This window comes from Amphiura filiformis, chromosome 8 (assembly GCF_039555335.1).
Source record: "Amphiura filiformis chromosome 8, Afil_fr2py, whole genome shotgun sequence".
In the NCBI taxonomy this organism is placed as follows: domain Eukaryota; kingdom Metazoa; phylum Echinodermata; class Ophiuroidea; order Amphilepidida; family Amphiuridae; genus Amphiura; species Amphiura filiformis.
In genome coordinates, this window is record NC_092635.1 from 16995556 (window position 1) to 17021724 (window position 26169).

At 37.2% G+C, this 26169-nt stretch overlaps 1 protein-coding gene across 1 annotated transcript in view; it reads right to left on the bottom strand.

Annotated features, from left to right (window-relative positions):
- Window positions 1-1389: 1389 nt before the first annotated feature.
- Window positions 1390-26169, bottom strand: part of LOC140158704 (solute carrier organic anion transporter family member 2A1-like) — a 29983-nt gene continuing 5203 nt past the window's right edge. Inside the window, exons 2-12 of the mRNA XM_072181890.1 lie at window positions 25479-25553; window positions 19514-20252; window positions 18757-18948; window positions 14963-15130; window positions 14046-14210; window positions 12425-12653; window positions 11810-11999; window positions 11070-11245; window positions 9221-9285; window positions 8207-8406; window positions 1390-2581 (exon numbers count right to left, since the gene is read on the bottom strand). Of these exons, the coding sequence (XP_072037991.1) occupies window positions 2492-2581; window positions 8207-8406; window positions 9221-9285; window positions 11070-11245; window positions 11810-11999; window positions 12425-12653; window positions 14046-14210; window positions 14963-15130; window positions 18757-18948; window positions 19514-20243 (2205 nt within the window). The 5' untranslated portion in view covers window positions 20244-20252; window positions 25479-25553 and the 3' untranslated portion in view covers window positions 1390-2491. The remainder of the gene's footprint in view (window positions 2582-8206; window positions 8407-9220; window positions 9286-11069; window positions 11246-11809; window positions 12000-12424; window positions 12654-14045; window positions 14211-14962; window positions 15131-18756; window positions 18949-19513; window positions 20253-25478; window positions 25554-26169) is intronic.

Consider the following 26169-nt stretch of genomic DNA (forward strand, 5'->3'; position numbering starts at 1 on the left):
AAAAACTTACTTCAAAACATTGTAACATAATATAATTTAAGTTTTGACAAAATATTTCGTTTAAGGGATCTAAAATGAGCGTTTATTGCGTTTCGACAGTATTTTTGTGGGACATGAGAGCACCTCAGACCTATCGAATTGCATTCTGAATACGAAGCATGTCTTTCTGATATCAAATAATTTTCATTTTTGAAAATTACAATATAATCTAAATTTTATGACAAATTATAAAAATTTGATATTTTTCAAATTTTGATATATAACAGTCCTCGAAGTAAATTATATAAATCTAATGATATATTCTTAAAGTGTATGTAGCAGGAAGGAAAAGCCGACGGTCAATTGAAAATTTTGACCTTTCATATTGAAGATATGGATTTTTTCCCAAAAAGACCTAATTTTTTTTGGTGTTTTGGAAAAAAATCCATATCTTCAATACGAAAGGTCAAAATTTTCAATTGATCGTCGGCTTTTCATCCCACCTACATACACTTTAAGTATAAATCATCAGATTTATAAAGTTTAATTCAAGTACTGTTAAATATCAAAAATATCAAATTTTAATGATTTGCCATAAAATGTGTATTAAATTGCGAATTTCAAAAATCAAAATTATTTGATATCAGAATGACATTCTTCGTATTCAGAATGCAATTCGATATGTCTGATGGGCTCTAATGTCCCAAAATAAATACTGTCCAAACGTTCATACCCCAGCCCTTAACATTTTGACAACATTTTCAAAATGTTGTTGTAGTTCACATTTTTAATATGTTGTTGTTTGTTCAACATGAACAAAATTCACAGGTGTTGTTGTGATTTTAAAAACATGTCCATGACCTTTATGTAACAATACACTTAAGGGATCTAAAATGAGCGTTTATTGCGTTTCGACAGTATTTTTTTGTGGGACATGAGAGCACCTCAGACCTATCGAATTGCATTCTGAATACGAAGCATGTCTTTCTGATATCAAATAATTTTCATTTTTGAAAATCACAATATAATACAAATTTTATGACAAATTATAAAAATTTGATTATTTGCAAATTTTGATATAATACAGTCCTCGAAGTAAATTATATAAATCTTATGACATATTCTTAAAGTGTATGTAGCAGGGGGGAAAAGCCGACAGTCAATTGAAAATTTTGACCTTTCATATTGAAGATATGGATTTTTTTCCCAAAAAGACCTAATTTTTTTTTTGGTGGTTTGGGGAAAAAAATCCATATCTTCAATACGAAAGGTCAAAATTTTCAATTGATCGTCGGCTTTTCATCCCACCTACATACACTTTAAGTATAAATCATCAGATTTATAAAGTTTACTTCAAGTACTGTTAAATATCAAAAATATAAATTTTAATGATTTGCCATAAAATGTGTATTAAATTGCGAATTTCAAAAAATCAAAATTATTTGATATCAGAATGACATTCTTCGTATTCAGAATGCAATTCGATATGTCTGATGTGCTCTAATGTCCCACAATAAATACTGTCCAAATGTTCATACCCCAGCCCTTAAATGTTATGAAAACGTTTTAACAAACCAAAACACGTTTATAACGTTTTAAAAACATTTCTGTGTTTGCTCGGAAGTATATAAAATGACCTATGTAAAATTCTCTGAAAAATTAAGATTAAAATTTTATACATAAAATATTTTAAATAAATAAAATGCAATCTAATCTAAAAGAAATAAATTTACTTGCAGTATGAAGCATAATACTGCTATTTTCTTAGTTATTATTATAAGATACTTCATACTGAACACATGCCTATTTCAAAACTTTTATAGCATAATAATCTACAAATTAGGCATGGTGAATTTAGTTGTAAGAGTATTGTACATAACCACTGGAAACTGATGGGTACCATACCAATCATTCTACTTAAGCTTATCGCTGAACATTCATTGTACATTGGCTATAGGCGTGTACACTCATTGAAGGTGTAGCCTAATGAGCATTCTCAATTGATCTACCGCTTAACGATGTGCAATTTATTATCTTCTTGAGATTCACAAAAGAAATAAAAGATTAAGAAAATAATTTACTATTACTGTTTTGTATGTTTTCCTTTAAAAACGAATTTGGCATGTTATGAAGTTTGCATTACATAATGCACAAGGCATGAAATGAAAACCTGAGTTTATTAACTATTATCAGTATAATAGCCCTGTTATATAATAGCCATGCTGATTGCTTGACTACAACCGTGTCTAAGACAATAGTCAGGTCTAAAGGCCAGTTTATATTTCGACGTCTTACGGGCGATTTATATTTGCGATAGACACAGCGTCTAATTTGCCGCCGTGCAGCGTCTTCAGCAGCGGCTACAATTTGCCGTTGAAGGAGATCAAAGCTCTGAACGGAAAATCAAGGCCGAGAACTGCTGTCGCAATGGAAAATCGCCCACGAAGATGATTGACTATTAGCCTGCGTGGCTGATTAACTCCTGTTGTCTGTGAGAATGTGCTAGTCTCATCTAACATTCTACTGACTTGCCATTTGGCTTCAGTTGCATATCTTCGTCAGGATGTTGTTTTTCTTCAGCCCTCGAGTAGGCGTTTGGCTTCTGCAAGGAAACACAAAGGTACCATTAATATTCCTTATAAACATCCACAAAACAATAAATCATGAAGTGACTTAAAGAATCGCTGCAACTTCTTCGACAGTTATAGTCAGTATAGCGCGGCGGTTCATGGTGGTATGTTCGTTTATATGTATATAAGCAATATTGACTTTCAACAAAACTGGGCTACACACAGCTGAGGAGAATTCTTACAAAGTGAAGCAATGATGACGTTCAACAAGATTGAGCTACACACACCTGACATGCCTGAGGAGAATTCTTACAAAGTGAAACAATGATGTCAATCAACAAGGTTGAGCTACACACACCTGAGGAGAATTCTTACAAAGTGAACATGGTGAAGAAATAATGACTTGCAACAAGATTGAGCTATACACACCCGAGGAGAATTCTTACAAAGTGAAGCAATGATGACGTTCGACAAGATTGAGCTATACACACCTGAGGAGAATTCTTACAAAGTGAAGCAATGATGACTTGCAACAAGATTGAGCTACACACACACCCGAGGAGAATTCTTACAAAGTGAAGCAATAATGACTTGCAACAAGATTGAGCTACACACACACCTGAGGAGAATTCTTACAAAGTGAAGCAATGATGACTTGCAACAAGATTGAGCTATACACACCTGAGGAGAATTCTTACAAAGTGAAGCAATAATGACTTGCAACAAGATTGAGTTACACACACCTGAGGAGAATTCTTACAAAGTGAAGCAATGATGACTTGCAACAGGACTGAGCTACACACACACCTGAGGAGAATTCTTACAAAGTGAAGCAATGATGACTTGCAACAAGATTGAGCTATACACACCTGAGGAGAATTCTTACAAAGTGAAGCAATAATGACTTGCAACAACATTGAGCTACACACACCTGAGGAGAATTCTTACAAAGTGAAGCAATGATGACTTGCAACAAGACTGAGCTACACACACACCTGAGGAGAATTCTTACAAAGTGAAGCAATGATGACTTGCAACAAGATTGAGCTATACACACCTGAGGAGAATTCTTACAAAGTGAAGCAATAATGACTTGCAACAAGATTGAGCTACACACAGCTGAGGAGAATTCTTACAAAGTGAAGCAATGATGACTTGCAACAAGATTGAGCTACACACAGCTGAGGAGAATTCTTACAAAGTGAAGCAATAATGACTTGCAACAAGATTGAGCTATACACACCTGAGGAGAATTCTTACAAAGTGAAGCAATGATGACTTGCAACAAGATTGAGCTACACACACCTGAGGAGAATTCTTACAAAGTGAAGCAATAATGACTTGCAACAAGATTGAGCTACACACACACACCTGAGGAGAATTCTTACAAAGTGAAGCAATAATGACTTGCAACAAGATTGAGCTATACACACCTGAGGAGAATTCTTACAAAGTGAAGCAATGATGACTTGCAACAAGATTGAGCTACACACACAACTGAGGAGAATTCTTACAAAGTGAAGCAATGATGACTTGCAACAAGATTGAGCTACACACACCTGAGGAGAATTCTTACAAAGTGAAGCAATAATGACTTGCAACAAGATTGAGCTATACACACCTGAGGAGAATTCTTACAAAGTGAAGCAATGATGACTTGCAACAAGATTGAGCTATTCACACCTGAGGAGAATTCTTACAAAGTGAAGCAATAATGACTTGCAACATGATTAAGCTACACACAGCTGAGGAGAATTCTTACAAAGTGAAGCAATGATGACTTGCAACAAGATTGAGCTATACACACCTGAGGAGAATTCTTACAAAGTGAAGCAATAATGACTTGCAACAAGATTGAGCTATACACACCTGAGGAGAATTCTTACAAAGTGAAGCAATAATGACTTGCAACAAGACTGAGCTACACACACATCTGAGGAGAATTCTTACAAAGTGAACATGGTGAAGCAATAATGACTTGCAACAAGATTGAGCTATACACACCTGAGGAGAATTCTTACAAAGTGAAGCAATGATGACTTGCAACCAGACTGAGCTACACACACCTGAGGAGAATTCTTACAAAGTGAAGCAATGATGACTTGCAACAAGACTGAGCTACACACAGCTGAGAAGAATTCTTACAAAGTGAAGCAATAATGACTTGCAACAAGATTGAGCTACACACACCTGAGGAGAATTCTTACAAAGTGAAGCAATGATGACTTGCAACAAGACTGAGCTACACACAGCTGAGAAAAGAATTCTTACAAAGTGAAGCAATAATGACTTGCAATAAGACTGAGCTACACACACCTGAGGAGAATTCTTACAAAGTGAAGCAATGATGACTTGCAACAAGATTGAGCTACACACACCTGACATGCCTGAGGAGAATTCTTACAAAGTGAAGCAATAATGACTTGCAACAAGACTGAGCTACACACACATCTGAGGAGAATTCTTACAAAGTGAACATGGTGAAGCAATAATGACTTGCAACAAGATTGAGCTACACACACCTGAGGAGAATTCTTACAAAGTGAAGCAATGATGACTTGCAACAAGATTGAGCTATACACACCTGAGGAGAATTCTTACAAAGTGAAGCAATAATGACTTGCAACAAGATTGAGCTATACACACCTGAGGAGAATTCTTACAAAGTGAAGCAATAATGACTTGCAACAAGACTGAGCTACACACACATCTGAGGAGAATTCTTACAAAGTGAACATGGTGAAGCAATAATGACTTGCAACAAGATTGAGCTATACACACCTGAGGAGAATTCTTACAAAGTGAAGCAATGATGACTTGCAACCAGACTGAGCTACACACACCTGAGGAGAATTCTTACAAAGTGAAGCAATGATGACTTGCAACAAGACTGAGCTACACACAGCTGAGAAGAATTCTTACAAAGTGAAGCAATGATGACTTGCAACAAGATTGAGCTACACACAGCTGAGAAGAATTCTTACAAAGTGAAGCAATGATGACTTGCAACAAGACTGAACTACACACACCTGAGGAGAATTCTTACAAAGTGAAGCAATGATGACTTGCAACAAGACTGAGCTACGCACAGCTGAGGAGAATGCTTACAAAGTGAAGCAATAATGACTTGCAACAACATTGAGCTACATACACCTGAGGAGAATTCTTACAAAGTGAAGCAATAATGACTTGCAACATGATTGAGCTACACACAGCTGAGAAGAATGCTTACACAGTGAAGCAATAATGACTTACAACAACATTGAGCTACACACACCTGAGGAGAATTCTTACAAAGTGAAGCAATGATGACTTGCAACAAGATTGAGCTATACACACCTGAGGAGAATTCTTACAAAGTGAAGCAATAATGACTTGCAACATGATTAAGCTACACACAGCTGATGAGAATTCTTACAAAGTGAAGCAATGATGACTTGCAACAAGATTGAGCTATACACACCTGAGGAGAATTCTTACAAAGTGAAGCAATAATGACTTGCAACAAGATTGAGCTATACACACCTGAGGAGAATTCTTACAAAGTGAAGCAATAATGACTTGCAACAAGACTGAGCTACACACACATCTGAGGAGAATTCTTACAAAGTGAACATGGTGAAGCAATAATGACTTGCAACAAGATTGAGCTATACACACCTGAGGAGAATTCTTACAAAGTGAAGCAATGATGACTTGCAACCAGACTGAGCTACACACACCTGAGGAGAATTCTTACAAAGTGAAGCAATGATGACTTGCAACAAGACTGAGCTACACACAGCTGAGAAGAATTCTTACAAAGTGAAGCAATAATGACTTGCAACAAGATTGAGCTACACACACCTGAGGAGAATTCTTACAAAGTGAAGCAATGATGACTTGCAACAAGACTGAGCTACACACAGCTGAGAAGAATTCTTACAAAGTGAAGCAATAATGACTTGCAATAAGACTGAGCTACACACACCTGAGGAGAATTCTTACAAAGTGAAGCAATGATGACTTGCAACAAGATTGAGCTACACACACCTGACATGCCTGAGGAGAATTCTTACAAAGTGAAGCAATAATGACTTGCAACAAGACTGAGCTACACACACATCTGAGGAGAATTCTTACAAAGTGAACATGGTGAAGCAATAATGACTTGCAACAAGATTGAGCTACACACACCTGAGGAGAATTCTTACAAAGTGAAGCAATGATGACTTGCAACAAGATTGAGCTATACACACCTGAGGAGAATTCTTACAAAGTGAAGCAATAATGACTTGCAACAAGATTGAGCTATACACACCTGAGGAGAATTCTTACAAAGTGAAGCAATAATGACTTGCAACAAGACTGAGCTACACACACATCTGAGGAGAATTCTTACAAAGTGAACATGGTGAAGCAATAATGACTTGCAACAAGATTGAGCTATACACACCTGAGGAGAATTCTTACAAAGTGAAGCAATGATGACTTGCAACCAGACTGAGCTACACACACCTGAGGAGAATTCTTACAAAGTGAAGCAATGATGACTTGCAACAAGACTGAGCTACACACAGCTGAGAAGAATTCTTACAAAGTGAAGCAATGATGACTTGCAACAAGATTGAGCTACACACAGCTGAGAAGAATTCTTACAAAGTGAAGCAATGATGACTTGCAACAAGACTGAACTACACACACCTGAGGAGAATTCTTACAAAGTGAAGCAATGATGACTTGCAACAAGACTGAGCTACGCACAGCTGAGGAGACTGCTTACAAAGTGAAGCAATAATGACTTGCAACCTCATTGAGCTACATACACCTGAGGAGAATTCTTACAAAGTGAAGCAATAATGACTTGCAACATGATTGAGCTACACACAGCTGAGAAGAATGGTTACACAGTGAAGCAATAATGACTTACAACAACATTGAGCTACACACACCTGAGGAGAATTCTTACAAAGTGAAGCAATGATGACTTGCAACAAGATTGAGCTATACACACCTGAGGAGAATTCTTACAAAGTGAAGCAATAATGACTTGCAACATGATTGAGCTACGCACAGCTGAGGAGAATTCTTACAAAGTGAATCAATGATGACTTGCAACAAGATTGAGCTATACACACCTGAGGAGAATTCTTACAAAGTGAAGCAATGATGACTTGCAACAAGATTGAGCTATTCACACATGAGGAGAATTCTTACAAAGTGAAGCAATGATGACTTGCAACATGATTAAGCTACACACAGCTGAGGAGAATTCTTACAAAGTGAAGCAATGATGACTTGCAATAAGACTGAGCTACACACAGCTGAGGAGAATTCTTACAAAGTGAAGCAATGATGACTTGCAACAAGATTGAGCTACACACACCTGAGGAGAATTCTTACAAAGTGAAGCAATGATGACTTGCAACAAGATTGAGCTATTCACACATGAGGAGAATTCTTACAAAGTGAAGCAATGATGACTTGCAACATGATTAAGCTACACACAGCTGAGGAGAAGTCTTACAAAGTGAAGCAATGATGACTTGCAACAAGATTGAACTACACACAGCTGAGAAGAATACTTTAAAGTAGTGATGACATTCAACAAGATTTGCTAAATTCAGAAACTTGTTAATTACGAGGTTACACTTCGAATTTAATATGGTTTTACATACCTCTGGTTTGATCGTGAAGTACATCATAACATAGCAGAATAAACCACATATTCGCAGGACTAGAAGTGTACCGAAATAAGAATACCGGTATTTGACAATATCATAAAGCCAGCAGGCTCCCCGTTCGTCACATGTATATTTCCATAGGAGGCATGTAGCGTTGATGATTGCACCAAAGTAGACGGGTGATGGGAAGAAACCTAGATAAAAATATATAAATGAAGTGTTATGCCTCTATCGGGTCTAGCCTATGCATATTGTGTAACAAGGATGACCAGGGGCGTAGCAAGCGGGTGGACAAGGTGGACGAAGTCCAGGAACCCCAAGCAATAAAGGTGATGTTAAAGGGTCCTGCATGCACTGCTCCTTGTCCATGGGCCCCGCGAGCTTTTGCAACGCCCCTGATTGTAACTACACTTTTTCCTACGTCAATGGTTTGAAATTGTTTGAATTTGATATTTCTTTAATGTTAGCTTGTAACGTCTGCGTACTTATGTGATTACGGTTGCCGAATTCGACGGACTTTCGAGTCCTTGAGGACAAGAATCTGATCACAGCTTCCGACCTAATCATTTTAGGAGTAGGTAAACTTGAAAACATCGATCTCTGCATGCCCTGTTGGATTGTGTTGTGTTGTCTAATAAATACAATTTTGACGGTCTCTTTCCAATGGTGTCGAATGTAATAACTTATTTATAATCACCGGTAGAGATAAACTTGGAATGTTGCATGATCTGACGTCCGGGCAGAGACGCGTCGTGATTGGCTGCTGACCTGTGCTGTGCGGCAAGTCTGAATAAGACGTCAGACGCAACTTGTCAATAGTCAAACAGTTCATGTAGCAAGTATCAACTTGTGACGATCACATCATGCCTAATGCGAGGGTCGGGGTCGTGCACTGCTATTGGAATATGACAACCTGTTTATGATGTGACTTCAAGGGTCACACTCAAGCTGTGTTGAAAATTTTGTTTAAGGCGGTGGTACCGTACTAATTGCCATGCAGACACTTACCTAAAACTTTGGTTATCAGTGATTTCAAGCCAAGAGCAACGGACCGATCTTTTGGTTCTACGCATCTATTGAATAAATATATATTTTAAATAAGAATGGTAAAATGTATCAAGTGTATGGAGGATATAAATATTAAAGTTAATGGGTATAAGTATACAGTGGAACCTTAGTTTTATTCAATGTTACCTTCATTTAGCTTGAAAACAGTTCAAAATAGAGTTCAGCGGACTATTTAAAAGTGAGTAAGTTCAGTGTTAACTAGCACCAACCTTAACACTAAGAATTTACACTGAGAAATCTCTGTTACGTTGTGGGAGTATATAAAACGGGGACACCAAAAACGGGGACCCCTTAAAATCACCCCATAAAGTTACTGACAAATTTCTAGGGGGTCCCCGTTTTTCAACTTTGGGGTCCCCGTTTTACAGATTGACCCAGGGTAATCTGTAAAACGGGGACCCCAAAAACGGGGACCCCTATTTTTTCACTCTATTTTAGGACTGATGAGCCTCCAAATCTCGACAAAATATTCACCATGGATATACTAATATTACAAATGTAATTTATGAAAGTAGTAAGCACTTCTTATATAATTGTCCAATATACAAAATTTTGGGGTCCCCGTTTTTTGGTCCCCGTTTTACAGATTGACCCAGGGTAATCTGTAAAACGGGGACCCCAAAACAAGGACCCCTATTTTTTCTCTATTTTAGGACTGATGAGTCTCCAAATCTCGACAAAATATTCACCATGGATATACCAATATTACAAATGTAATTTATGAAAATAGTAAGCACTTCTTATATAATTGTCCAATATACAAAATTTTGGGGTCCCCGTTTTACAGATTGACCCAGGGTAATCTGTAAAACGGGGACCCCAAAAACGGGGACCCCTATTTTTTCACTCTATTTTAGGACTGATGAGCCTCCAAATCTCGACAAAATATTCACCATGCATATACTAATATTACAAATGTAATTTATGAAAGTAGTAAGCACTTCTTATATAATTGTCCAATATACAAAATTTTGGGGTCCCCGTTTTAGGGTCCCCGTTTTACAGATTGACCTAGGGTAATCTGTAAAACGGGGACCCCAAAACGGGGACCCCTTAAAATCACCCCATAAAGCTTCTGACAAATTTCTAGGGGTCCCCGTTTTTGGGGTCCCCGTTTTACAGATTGACCCAGGGTAATCTGTAAAACGGGGACCCCTGAAAAGGGGACCCCTATTTTCTCTCTCTATTTTAGGACTGATGAGTCTCCAAATGTCGCCAATATATTCACCATGGATATACTAATATTACAAATGTGAGTTGGGGATCGGAAGACCCTGGCTCACCACACATCCACGTGGCCACACCCACAATTAATTCACACAAGGCCCGTGACCTCACCACATATTACACCACTTTGAATTAGATCTACGTCATGATTAGATCAATTTTGATTTATGAAAGTAGTAAGGACTTCATATATTTTGTCCAACATACAAAACTTTGGGGTCCCCGTTTTTGGGTCCCCGTTTTACAGATCGACCTAGGGTAATCTATAAAACGGGGCCCCAAAACAAGGACCCTTAAAATCACCCATAAAACTTCTGACAAATTTCTAGGGGTCCCCGTTTTGGAGTCCCGTTTTACAGATTACCCTGGGTCAATCTGTAAAACGGGGACCCCAAAGTTGAAAAACGGGGACCCCCTAGAAATTTGTCAGTAACTTTATGGGGTGATTTTAAGGGGTCCCCGTTTTGGGGTCCCCGTTTTTGGGGTCCCCGTTTTCGGGGTCCCCGTTTTATATACTCCCGTTACGTTGTTATGCAGCATACGATTAATAAACAAATCTTACCTCAGTAATATGAAAATGAGCGGATTACTAACGAGAGCAAAGAGAAAAAATGATAATGCACAAAGAGCTACAAAGAGACCCAATTTAAAACTACTGCAGGTACTTGGACATTGTCCTGGCCGGGCTGTATTACTGGAGTTGGAAGCGGTTACAGTGCAACTGCAGTTGGTGTAAATCTGAAAAGAGATAGAAGTTTCGCTTTATGGTTATCATGGTTAACATGGTTATGAGACAACATTAACGCTTACTGATTGGTATAGATCACCATTTTGATGGCTGTGTTCATGGAAGTAACTGGGCTCTAAGTCAAGAAAGTATGCCTACTTAAAAGCTATAGTATGCCTATGTCTGATATAATAATATCATTCATTAACCAGATTATACTTTGCACGGACTCCATTGGATATTGACCTTTTCTGTAAATCCCATAAGACTTCGCGAGACCTGAGATGTCGTCATTTGACGTCACGCCGATGCGCACATCGTTTTTCTGACATTTCTTTTGATGACATCACAGGTCTACCCGCACAGAACTATGATTTACCGAAAAGGTCAATTATCAGAGATGTTCGAAAGCACCGGTTACTCGACCCTAATACCGACGGTTATTCCTAACCGATTAAAACATGAAAATAAACAGGTCGAATTTCTTCTTTGTCTCCGTAGTTTCAAATGTCACCCATGTATTAAGTTAAACTTGTGTAATCCCCGCAATGAAATTAGAAGCACAAAACACTCACTATGGAATTTGGTGACCCGCCATTTCCAGACACATTTTGCATGATCTCTTTCCCGGTACACCCAGCTAAACAAGGAGAGATGTATGTGACACCGTCGGATCCACATACGGGCTGGAAGGCATCGGTAGAGCATTTACAATCTGAATTACATGGTGATACAAGCTGATTACTGATTTCTGTTTCATACGCTCTGTAAATTAATAAAACAAAAAGAATTAGAGGTTTGTTTGAATTATCAGATTCAAGGAAATGCGGGACAAAGAATGGGACAAGAGTAATGCCGTTATTTTAGGTAGTGGACAAAGACATAGCCAAACTAAAAATATTGTCTTGAAGTATTTCTGTTCTAAATTATTTTTTCTAAATTTGAACACGAAAATAAACACAATAAATGTTTTTTTTTTTAATATTGAACTAAAAACTACAGATTCACTTGAGAATGGACCATGCTTTATAATGATCGGGTGTTCGGCAGTATGCGAAATTTCAACGGGACGTACAGATTAATAGTTGGCCTAAATGTATGGCGTACAATACATATAACCACAGAGAATGTACACATTTCAAAACATTTGATGAAAAATATATACGGGTAAAAACAAACGTCAAACTTACTGTGACTTATTTTGGAGTTGAGCGTCTTTGTATACATTGTAAGGCACAGTGATCCCCGCTGTATCTGGATTCTCACACCCCACGGTCATCAGGATTGGCAATGTAGTTGCAGAAATGGATAAAGTTATAATCACAAGGAGCCCACATTGACGGGAAGTTAACTTGAAACGTCGAACAATCCACGCCGATAGTATATTACTTATTATATTGCAAGGAATTATTGCTCCACCTGAAATAGAAAACAACATTATGATTTTGAAAGTTATTATACTTGGTTCTCTGGGTTGATAGGATGAACAAAATGTGACTTGCTACCACGAAATGAGTGTAAAGTCGCAAGCTGGTAGTTTCGAGAACTCCTGACCGCTGAGTTGTCGTTCTTTGTTTGCCGCGCACCTGTGCAAGACAGTAGTATGTCCTTCGCGAATGGCCCATTGTACCGCAATTCACCAAGGACACACAGACATAGTACTGGCTTGAACAGGTGCGTGTGAAACAAGAACACCAACGCAGCAACCAGGGCGTCTCGAAACGAAAACTTGCGACTTTACGCTCATTTCGTGGTAACACTCACAAATGTTTATCTCTCCCCAGAGCAGCCAGCGCACACAAAACCCAGTGCATCTGGCCGAATTTGAACCGGCGACATTCGTAATACTAGTACGACGTTCTAGCCAACTGAGCCACAGAGGCACGCAAGTGACCATCCTTTTAGCTACTTTGTTATTTCATAATTCTTCATAAATCATAATTATTTTAGGTATTTTAATACCTATAGATTTATATCTTCCGAATGATGTACGTCACATTACTATCAGAATCTATCAGAACTGCATATTTATAACAAATACAAAATGTCACACATGTATAAAAGTTATTATTAGGGGTAGTGTGGATTTTAAATGGAATATACTTAGACCAAAACTATAAATAAGTACAGAACGAGATTTGAAATGGTCGAGAAAACCCCGGGGAGAAAACAAAACATCGACACTAGTGTAAATATATACATGCCGATGCGTCACCTATGTTTGCACTATAGGTACTCCCAGAAATTTGGGTTGTGTAATGGGACAGAGAATTTTTGGACAGATAAGTTTTGCACTAGTCTTGCAACTGGCAAGACCTTTCCGTATGCCTAGGACTGGTTCAAGTACATTTTGGCAGCTATATTGAAAACATTGGCCAATATACGAAAGGTTCTTAAGTCTATACGAGGTATTGTTGGTCGAAGCAGCCAAAAAATCGATTTTCATTATCTGAATCAATATATTATTGAAAAATAACACTTTGGTGTGTTGCAAAAGTTCATTCTACAAATCATATACGTTGAAAACTTGCTTAATTTATTGTTGTTAATGAGTTATGTACGTTTTACAAAAGTGTTGTTGTTTCAGCCCTCTTTACAACATAACTCAAGAACCACAGGACCTACAAAAGTATATCTGTGGTATTTGAATCCTTCTACACGCTCGCTATGAATTGAGCAATGCAATTTGTGCTAAAGCTCACTACCATTCGCAAGATGCTGTGAACTACATATTTTTTGCTGCTTCGACCAACAATACATCGTATACCCTTAAACAAAAACTAGCACCACTTTTAAAGCAGTTCCACTTACCAACTAGCATTCCTGATTTACCAGGGCTAAGTCCAAACTGTGTTTGAAGATATTTGATGGCAAAAGCAGCAAATATTCCAATTGTTGCCGTTTCAGCACTGCCAGCAAGGGACATAAACATCAATGTTCCATTGGTGATCAGGCGCTTCATTGTAAATATCAAACCTGTATGACAAAGTAAGTTAGAAGGTTATGAATGCGTTACGGTGTTCTAACAAAAATGTCAGGGAAAATCAAGCAGTCCATTTTCCACCAATTTTCACCGTCAGTCTGTCATTGGCCAAAATAGTGTAAAGTGCAACGTTTTTGAGCATTTTGCTTCAATTGAAAGCTCAAAGACTTGCAGGGTTTAAGACAAAAACAAATTCAGAGTTGCATGATTTTGACCCGGTATTATTGGTTGCTCCCTCCACCAAGAAAGCTGGCTACGCCCCTGGTGTTCCCTACACGTAAACGGGCTTTCAAATGATGTTAAAGTTTTAATATAAATCACCTTCATACACATAATGCTTCTTCTGCTTCCCGACACAGGTATATAGTCCATTATACCTTCCTCGAGTCAGTCAAGTAAAATCAAATGTTGAGATTTTATCAAAAACTGTTCACATTTGCAGGAATCTTCTAGTTGGATTCCTTGCATCATTTCCTTTCTGAAAATGTATACTTGTATATACTTCTCATCATTACATTTAGAAATATAGTAAAAACAATATGTAAATTACTGAATCAAGAATTAGCTTACACTTTTTCCATCTTTGCTATAATTAATTAGATTGCCAAAATACACTATGATTTTAAAAAGGTTGTGTCATGGGAATAAGACACCCCTGTATGTAGTCAATGGCGTCAAATTGACACACCGTATAGCAAAAGGCTATTACGTTTAGATTCAACCATTAAATAGCTATTGAATATACCTTTGATAACGTCGATGATTCCACTTTGTCCTTCCTTTTTGACGAACACGCTTTGATTAAGAGCTGCAGCGAAATCATTTCCATCGTCATCGCCAGATGGTTTGTCGTCCTCCTCTACAGCTGATGAATGATCAACCATTAGTTTTGGATAGAAGAACATTGGTATACCTGTACATGATGCAATGCGAAACGGTTCACAATTTATGGGCATAAAAATATTTATTACAGGTACTACTGACACCTCATGCATATTGTGGATACCGGTTACTCAAGAACTCTAGCTTCGAATTTGCACACGATTTTACGCATTCGATGTGAAGCTATCAGTGAGCAAAATATTGTGGCTAGACTTCTCGATCAAGGTACCGGGTGTGGGTAGTGATGTTGACTAGGGGCGCGAGTTGATTTTAGTTTGTTGATATAGATCTGTACAGCAGAGATTTAGAATGTAAAATCCTATTCCTATAGACCATTCATATAATTGACACCTTCCTGTCGTTGATAGGGTTAGGGTTAGGGCTTCCCTTAGATTATTAATACACAGATTGGAATTTCCATGCCTGTGCCCTCTAAGCGTACTCGAATTCAGCTGACGCCGGTACAGCGTACAGACCTGGCGACATCGCTTATCTTACGCGAGAAGTTTCTTTTGTGTACGCTCGCGCTGTTTGCGCTATTTTTTAGTTTGCTCACGCGGTACCTGACTTAGCGTCGATCCCCTGAGGCAACATGTCATGTTTCCGCGGTATGGGGCTTCCCTAGTGAGGTCAATCTTGGTAACACGTGATTTTTTCGTTATAATCACGTGACGATGGATTCCTGTCCTCGTTTTCGTTGTTTTATAGTACGTGATATCGATCCGATGTTCACCCCATCAACGTCGGGAAGGTGTCAATAATAGGAATGGTCTATTATTTATTACAATACATCAAAAGGTCCAAGGAAATGAATAATGTAACACGGTATAGCTGAAATAGATCAGAACATGTTACATTTGCAAACATTAATACGGTATAGCCTATTGAAATATCGACGCATAGAATGATGTTGTCTTCATCGACAAGCATGACAAGCACGTTTGCCATACTTATTATGCTTATTGATTTGAACTATCGATGTTGTGGCATCCCGGGTGTGGCATATGCGACCGGATCTGGTCCAATCAGGCTAAAGTCGGCATTAATGAAACTGAGATATAAGCAAAAGTGAGAAGAAAAAAAACCAATAAGATTAAAAAAAACATAAGAAAATGGAGTCTAAAAGTTTTTGATTTGTCAAAACCAATTTGAAGAAACTTACTTTCTTGCTGACAGTTTCGTCAGTGAACCATTGACGTTTTGAAGCCTAATGTTGTTGTGTGATGATCCAACAGCTGATGACAGGCGGGAAGTTATGTCACTTCCGTTAGCGATATTAGTTTTGCTAAAAGTCTACAACAGTGGATCAAACACGTGACTTAGAGAAGGGGTGACGAAGGGGTCGTCAATCTAAGACACGTGTTTGATCCACTGTTCATTGGAGACTGCAAGACTAACATCGCTACCGGAAGTGACATAACTTACCGCCAGTCATCAGCTGTGTGATCATCACAACAACATCAAGCTTTGAAAAAGTCTGTGGTTCACTGATGAAACTGTCAGCAAGAAAGTAAGTTTCCTCAAATTGGTTTTGGCAAATCAGAAACTTTTAGATTGTATAATTACCAAACCTGATGTGACACCTGTTAAAAAATGGACATATAAAAGGTTTATAACGTTGCAACCAAGTATTCAAGAGACGTGAGGATTCAACATCAGTAACTGTATGCACTGAGCAAGTTAGTAATAGTAGTAACTCAATTTTCACAAAATTTCCGACTTTAGCCTGTGTTGATCAGATTGGGTCACATATGCTTTAATATGTCAAATAAAAAGACGGGTATTGTATTATGTTGTAGCATACAGTAAAATGGTTCGTAACACTGCTATACAGATATAACTGAAACCCTGGTGCTTGTATGTTAAAGGAGTATTTCGTGATCCTAGCATCCTCTTTTCGCCAGCCCATTCAGGGCTGGTACCTGTTCAGGTTTGGGGTCAGTTTACTCAAGAGATTATATTTTAGTGGTATTGGAATGATTTTTTTTTTTTTACTTTTTGTGGTTAAATTTTTTTTAAATATTTTAATTCGATTTGTTAGGAAAAGTAAGTATGTTTTGCCGTTTCAACGAACGAAAACGAGTGAGTATTACCAAAGTTATGTTTGAACTAATTAATTATGACTTTAAAAGTTTAAAGGCCTAAATGTAACAATAATAGTTAATATATATAGCATCATATGGTCAGCAGAAGAAAATCTGACATCACCTATGATGTCATATCAGTGTCCTTGACCGGGGGTCCTTACTCCTTGACCACTGAACAGCGTGATATCATGTTGATAACAGATCTATAGAATCAAAATCTTCATCATATCCCCGGATCATATCACAGATTCTCAACAATCTGTGATCATATGGACCATATTGATGTGAAAGTAGTTATCTATCATATCCTGTGTCGTTTTATGGATAAAAATGACTCAAAATGTTATTGATGAAATGGTTGCTATCATAAACATCAGTTTTGTCTTTTCAACGGAAAAATCCGATGCAAAATAAAGTTTTTAGGGCCTAGCTATAATATGGGCATAATTTATGCATATAGTATTGAACAATGTACCCCATTTGACATGCACTTATAGATAAATAAATTGTCTTACTTTATTAATTTAATAACTTCTTTATTATAAATAAAATGACACATAACTATTTGATTCATAAAATTACATTCAACAAAATGATTGAAGAGAAAACACACAAGGCACTAGGCAGACTGTTAGAATGGAGTATGTAAGATGCCATGTCCATAGCTTCGCAGGAGTTTCCGACTAGCAATCAACATGATCAGCACATTCAGAAAAACACAGTTTAAGAGTAAAGATTGTAGTGAGTAACCAGTCCTTTATAAATGTGCTGGCCACTATCTATTATAATATAGTAGGCTTAAACTATACATTGCGAATTAATTAAGTTATTTTAAAATAAAATGTAAAAGTTAACTCAAACCGGCAGTGTATATATCGAAAGCAGTGAAATCGGACATTCCTAAGCGAAGATATTGAGTTCGTAAGTTCTGGTATTACAAAATTGGAAATTGAGATATCGTGGGTAAAAAGCTGAAAAGACAAAAACAACAACAACAACAACAACAACAACAGCAACAAAACAAACAGACCAGAACAATTTGGAGTACATGTAATGAATTAAAAGAGTTGACATGAGATTAGGAATTAATGTTTTCTGCTGTTTCAGTGTGCATGTTCTCATCGTTGATGGTTTGGTGGACTGTCATGTAGATGTAAGCGTGATCCTAAAAATGCCTTTCACATTGACCAAAACTAATTACAAGACCTCTTCTACATTGAGGCTGGCTTTCCCTTTTAAAGGGAATTTTATTATGACATTTTTCAGTACATATCCACGAAAAAGCCTATTCCCAAAATTTCAGTTGATTCCGATTTTGCGTTTGCGAGTTATGCATGATTATGTGTATTACACTGCTCCATAGACAATGCGTTGTAATTTCGTTCTGGTGCACCAGAACGAAATTCAAATTTCACGATATCTTTGCAAAACGAATTAATCTGCAAGAAATATTTTGTACATAAACATTATGTAGCCAGAGGTTTCCAGTGATATAAAAATCTCAACTTTTTTTTTGAGAAAAGTGGGGGATGAGGCTGTGGATCACGAAATGCCCTTTAACGGTAAATACCTAGTATCATCATGAATACGCCACAAAAGGCGAACCCCAACCACCATGCTCCGATCCAGCGAGGATCATATTGCTCTATATCTGGTATCTCATCGGCAGGAACGCGATCAAAATCCACATAAAGCTTGGTTGTCTGAGCGCTGAGAAGAAATCCAAAAGATGGCCCGATGGCAAATGCCATGAAAAGGAAAGCTGCAAAAAATTAAGATAAGACGAGTCAAGATACCTGAAATATTATTATATTCTTATGTTAACACGTCATCGTCAACCAAAAGCCCTTTATCATGTAATAAATTGCAGATATTGCGCTATCGCGCGCATAGAGTTTGATCGGGACGCACACCGATGAAGTGAAAATGACTATTCCTGGGGACAGTCTTTTTATAAGACTATTGGCCGGGGAATAGTTCAGTTTTTACGTAATTCTTAAAAAGGAAGGCATAGCTAATTCAATAACTGCACTTTTAACCAATCAGATGACAGGAATCTATATATGAGGTATATATAACACAAAATAGAAACTGAATTGCGAAATTTAGAAGGGCACTCCCAACGAAGTAAGGAAGGGAAGGAACATCTATAAGGGGCTCTAAATTTTGCAGTACGATGCAGTGCAGCAACGCACCGCATCGCAAAGCAATTGCGACGTAGTATGAACGGACCTTTGAGAATATTACCGGAGCTCGGCCTGTGTATAAGATGATTGTCCCTAAATTTTATCAATCAAAATTCCTTCTTTTAAATTTAGCAAACATACCCATGTAAGAAACAAGTCTCCGTTTTCCAACCGCATCATCTATGTATGTCGTTATCAAAGGGTACATTGGCGCGCTTCCAATTCCTACTAAAATGTTTCCAATTACAATCCACCAGATAGCTCCCAGACCTCCTGAAGAAGATTCACATTCATCATATATGGTGGAGTTCTTTGCCAAGGTGAAGTTCCCGCCAGAATTAACTGGTTGATATTCATCATATTCGCTGGAAACAACACATTCATCACTGGCTCCTTGCTCTGTCTTACCATACAAAAGATAATCGGAATCTACGGGATCCGAAGCAAAATGCGGCATTGAGAACAGAAATAGCCCAAATCCTGAGAGAAGTACACCAGTCGCAATCCATCGTGGTCTGTGGGAATTATGTCCGAAATAACTCACAAATAAAACAAGACAAAGGCTGACAACATCATTAATGATGGTAATCGTCCCAGATTCTGAGCTGGACAGTTGGAATTGACGCTCGATTGTAGTTAGAACTCCACCCAGATAAGCAAATGAACAAATTAAAAGAGATATTATTGCGGTACAATGTGCGGTGAACAGTTTTGGATTGGCAAGGCACTGGGTCCACGATGGAGTGCAGGCTCCACATCCACAAGATGTTGTTGGATCGCCTACGATGCGAATATTGGGGTCGTCACTATCAGGAACGGCATCTCCATTTTGATCCTTGGCTTTATTCCTATTATGGTTGTTATCATCCATGTTGAGTTTCTAATAAAAAAAGTTATAAAGATGAGAAGTTCAATTTTTTCAAAAGCGTCACTTTGGTACTATAGATTGTACTTGACTTTTGCTGTGAATATCGATATTATGTATGCAACAAAAATGAATAGCTTTACTGACATGAAGGGCGAAAGCAAGATATAAAGCCTAAAGTACTATATGGTAGTAAGAACAACAAAGGAATCATTTCCGAATGATAGTGCTTAAACTTAGTTTAATCCAAAAGTTTGTCTGATTTGGTTCAATTGTGTACCATTTCCGGGCCTTGTCCGTATCTAACCTTGGACTTTCCTGTCCGATCGATGACCTAGGGATCGTTTGCTTTACAGTTTGTTGGCATCGAACACCTAGAAAAAATCTAAAAAAGCCAGAATTGTTTCCTTTTGAGTTGGCCTATATTATAACTATAATCTGACATTATTATAAAAGCAATGTTGAAGTCTGAAGGGCTCCGATAGCGACGTTTTCACGTATTTTTGTGGGACATATCAACTTGCATTTTAAATACGGGGAATGTCCTTCTGATATCAAATAGTTTGAATTATTATTGATTTTTATTTAAATTATTTGATATCAGAACGGCATTCAGAAGGGCGTATTCAGAATGCAATTCGATATGTCTGATGTGGTCTCAGGTGAGTCAGGTCCCACAAAGAATACTGCGCAAACGTTGCTATCCGATTCCTTAGCGATTATGAAAATGGTTTATTAGTTGGAGGTTTTCCCCTAATTCACAAATGTTAATTTCTTCAGGATTTTAAGGCGAGTCAGAGGCTTCAGGTTATATTTGTTCAATTTTGGTTATTTTGCTTAATAATACAGTCTATATCTACAAAGTAATACATTGAGCTTATTGTAAATAAGTCGAGGAAACCACTAGTCGCTGTATATCTCCACGTATTGTAGTTGAGTTACGGCAATTAATAGGTCAAAACGAAAGTAGCCCCATCCCAGTGAAAATCATGCACATAGGGGGGTAAATAAAACCTATTACAATGATTCTTGGGATCTCGCGTATTGAACCTATACATTTCCCTATAAATGAATGTGGGATGATTTTCTTCTCAATAGTTGAGCACAAACACCGCACACCGACATCGCCTGGTTAATAATTACATTGTACAGCAGGGACACTAAAATGAATACACGGAATCGATACACGTGAATGTGCTATGCACGATTTGATATTCAGACGATAAATCTTTGGATACCGGGGTAGAAAATGATGAATATCTCCCGTAATTTTCTTATTCTAAAGAAGCCATATTTTTTTCCTTGCACTTGAACATATGTGTTGAAAGGATATGATAGTCGTTAGCTTGCGTATTGAGAAAGAAGCGTGCGTATTGAGCTCAAAAACTGACAAAAAAAATCTGATTTTATATGTGCCGAACTATAGCGCAGCGTAGGCTAGCTGCACTCACACGCGGAGGCAGTCTAAAAGCAGATTACCTCATGGCGTATACATGCTCACTCACACACAGAGGGGTCAATTACCAGGCTATTGTCAGTAGCCTTAAAATGGCCATGCGTGGCTGTGGATTCAACCTACCATGGCGATTTCTGCCATGAAGATATGACACTGTGTACCGCTAGCTCATCAAATGTAATAACCTTAGCAATCAAATAAGTCAATCATTTGATTGATATTCACCAAACAGGTATAATTCTGTAGGGATGTCACAGTGGCTGCACAATTATTCTGCCACACTGTGCATGCCAGCATAACAGTAAATTGAAAAGCGCGCGCATTTAGCTGAAATACTCATCTTTCTTAGCATGTAAATTATTTGCGACGACAACGAATGGCATACTTGAGGAAATCGACTTAAAACATAACATTATCAAATTGATTTTAAAGGGAGTAATATTCCAAACCACAATTGCTCTAAGCCATTGTGTGTGTCCAAGGCCACACCATTTTTGTATACGCGGTATAGTGGAATGGCGGTTCCTTTTACCATTTGTCCTCCCATGTTAATCCAGATAACAAAATGTTACTTTAAAGTCTCATTGCAAATGAATTTTTATTTTTACTTTTCTGATTTGGCTTTGAGCAATGGTGACACATACTATGTTTACAGAAAAAATGAAAATTCTATTCCAGACACCGTAAAAAAGTCAAACTTTATATTTTTGTATTATATTTAAGTAATTAACTGCAGTTTCTTTATTCAATATCATAACAGGTTCATATTTGACAAATTTATGATGAATGAAAAGACTTTCATTAAATATTGAAAAAAAAGCCCAAAAATTACTCATGCCTAATTTACATAATAATATCATGAATACATAATTAGCTAATTTGCATAATTAAATACTTTTTGTGTATTTTTTGTTATCAATTGAAAGAACTTTGTTTACATATGTGTGCAAAAAAAACCGCATCCTGATATCATGTACGGTTTTCTATTGGCATAGTCAATTTTGCATATTAATTAGCTGAACTAAGTCATTTTTTTCAGCTTTAATTTGTCTGCAGATTGGCCGAAATTGTTAAAATAGTATAATTTTGTTAATTTATTATAATTATTCAATTATAGATTTTTTAATTATGTTTTCTTTGACGAAGGCAGAAAAGATAGGCATTTAACCTGTGATACTTAAATTAACGCTGCTTTTTCAAGCAAGCGTCCAAATAAGCCTTCAAAATCTAGAAATGAGCCAATTTTGTCATTATAGCCATTTGTGGCAGATTTGCATTCCATTTATGATCATCTTACAATTGACACTACATCACAACATGTCACAATGCATTGACCGATTTCAATTCCGTTTTTTTGATTTTTGATGCTTTAATAAAGCCCATTCATGTAGAAACATTAATAACGTGTTTCTGCTGCGCTTATTTTTGAGGTGATATGCTTAATAATAGTCAAGTATTGAAGTAATACATGTTGTATATATATTTATATATATTTACACACAAACCTTAAGCTCATATTGTTAAGCCGCGCAATGGTGAATTAACTTATGATATAGCAATAGTGACCTATTTATATAAATTTCATACACTCCTATATCAAAGCAGCCAATCAGAAAAGCTGTTAGAAAAGTACGAAACATGCATTGATTGTGTATATTGTGCACTTCGCGTACTACGCGCAGTGTTTCGCGCGCGTTCGCGTCGCGTAGGATTGATTCATTTTTCGGGCGGGTTGATGCATTTATATTTGGTTCTGTTTTCCAACATTTTTAGTGATAATTTGTTTTATAGAAAAGTAAAAATCACGCGTTTTTTTCTTCTTGCGCTGATGTTGATGCGTCTAATGCACTCCCCTTTCGGGGCTCGTGCATTAGACGCATCAACTATCAGCGCGCGTGCATTATTTTGTCTAATTTCTCTCCCAATAAGTAATACGCGTTCATTAACCTATAATTTATACACTCTTAGATAGCGAGAACCAATCAGAGCAAGCGTTAGAAAAATCCAAACCATGCATTGATTGTGTCTAATTGCACTCCGCGTACTACGCGCAGTGCTTTCGCGCGCATTCGCGTCTCGTAGGCTTGATTCATTTTTCGGGCGGGTTGATGCATTTATATTTGGTTCTATTTTCCAATATTTTTAGTGATAATTTTGTTATAAAAAAAGTAAATATCACGTGTTTGTTTTCTTGTCGTGTATTAAATAGGTTAATGAACTTGTATTACTTGTTGCTCGAGAAATTAGACAAAATAATGCACTTGCGCTGATGTTGATGCATCTAATGTACTCCTCCTTTCGGGGCTCGTGCATTAGACGCATCAACATCAGCGCGCGTCATTTTTTGTCTAATTTCTCTTCCAACAAGTAATACGCGTTCATTAACCTATAATTCATGGATAGTGCGAACCAATCAGAGCCTCCATTAGAAAATTACTAGCCGTGCATAAATATTGTATGATTGCCCGGCGCGCACTCTGCGTAGTGCTCGAGGTGCTTTCGGACGCGTTCATTTTAATTGCGGGTGGATGCAATTATATTTTCTTGCCTCTTCCAACATTTTTAGTGTCAATTTTGTTATAAAAATAGCAAAAAATCACGAGATTCTTTTCTCGTGTATGAAATAGGTTAATATTAAAATGCGTATCACTTGTTGCTCGAGAAATTGTACAAAATAATGCACTTGAACTACATGTAGTACTGAGATGTTGATGCGTCTAATGCACTTCCCCCTTCGGGGCTCGTGCATTAGACGATTCAACATCTCAGTACGCGTGCATTATTTTGTGTAATTTATCTCCAACAAGTAATACGCGTTGATTAACCTATAGATAATTAAAAAAATCACTTTTATGTAAGGAGACTGTATGTAAGCAATCGTACTGGGTGCAACATGGTACCAGAACACTTATTTTGCATTATTGCATAGTCATTGTAAGAAACACTAGGCGTCTAGGTCACACATCAAATAAAACTGAACAGAACTGAACTTGACTAAGGATAAATATCCAAATTGAAAATCAAATACAAAGTAGGTCCACTAAACTTAATTCAATAGTCACTGTGATGCCGTAAAATACAATGGTTAATCTTAGTGCAATAGTGACCTAAATTATGCTTACATAAGTGATTTCAAAAACCCCTTGTATGTAAACGAACCGGTTCCGAGACAGCTACTGCAACTAGTTTTGGGTTCTTTTGCTTAGTCATTGTGAGGATAAATATCCAAATTGGAACTCAAATATGTTTAGGAAATACAACGATTTCCGGCCCGTAATCCATGATAATGATTTTTTTCGATGGATAAATTGTAACTATTACACACAAATACATGGCTAACTTACGGGCTGGTGTAATAGACTAGTCAGTTTATGGACAGGTCAGTATCATGAACTTAATCGTGATCAATGTATTGTAAACTGATTTCAAATGGATATTGTTTCAATTACATCGTTACAACTACGCAGAGGAACCCAAACTAACGTCGGTAAGAATCTTTCTGAAACACCCTGTATAATAATATACGTCTTGACCGTGAGCACACTTGATCGTTGAAATCCTATACTTGAACTTGAAAATAAAATTAATTAATGTTAAATCCCTATTTCATGTAAGTTTAAGTTAATGTCATTGCAAGACACATGTATAGTTTGACTGAATTCGATATGTTGCCAGTATGCATAATGTTCAATGTCTTTTACGCGACGTTAGTTAATTTAAATTAATCAATGTACATTGGATATCGATTTTTAATTGGAAAATTCTATCTTCAGAAATTAGCTTACCTTGAAATGACGATTATAGTAAGAATAATAACAGTACTCGGTGTACTTCCAATTACATATCGTTACACCTCAGACCTGCAGGAGCAGAACAACAGATAAATTATTTAACAATATAGGTCACTGGCTAAATCCAATGCCCCGGAGTAATGCATGAAGATCCGGGCATTGACGCTTGAAAACCTACACTATTGCCACCTTTTACTATATATATGGAAAATAAATATTGGTTATTAACTACGACTGTACATGGTTTCATAAAATATATTTACATCATTCACGATAAAATATACGACAAACTAATTTATAAATCAGTCTGGTAAATCAGTATAGTCATGCATGCATTAACGCGAATATCATTATGTATTCACATACCAATACCTGCTTTGCTATATAAATGATAATCTTTTGCGTATAAAAACGTACACATACTGCAGTACAACCTAAATACTAGTATGTATGTTACGTTCCGTAACACGTAGTGTCCCGGTGTTTGTAGCTTCGTAATGCATTCAGCGTTGCTCGTGCTTATGTGAATCAGCTTGAATCGACAAAATCTTAAGTGTGTAACCAACTGAATTGCATATTACTAGTATTAGAGTGAACATGGTGAAGTGCACTAACTCACAGAGGTAAAATTATCACAATTGCTCCTGTATGTAGTAAAACTGAAACCATGGTAACTACTACGTAG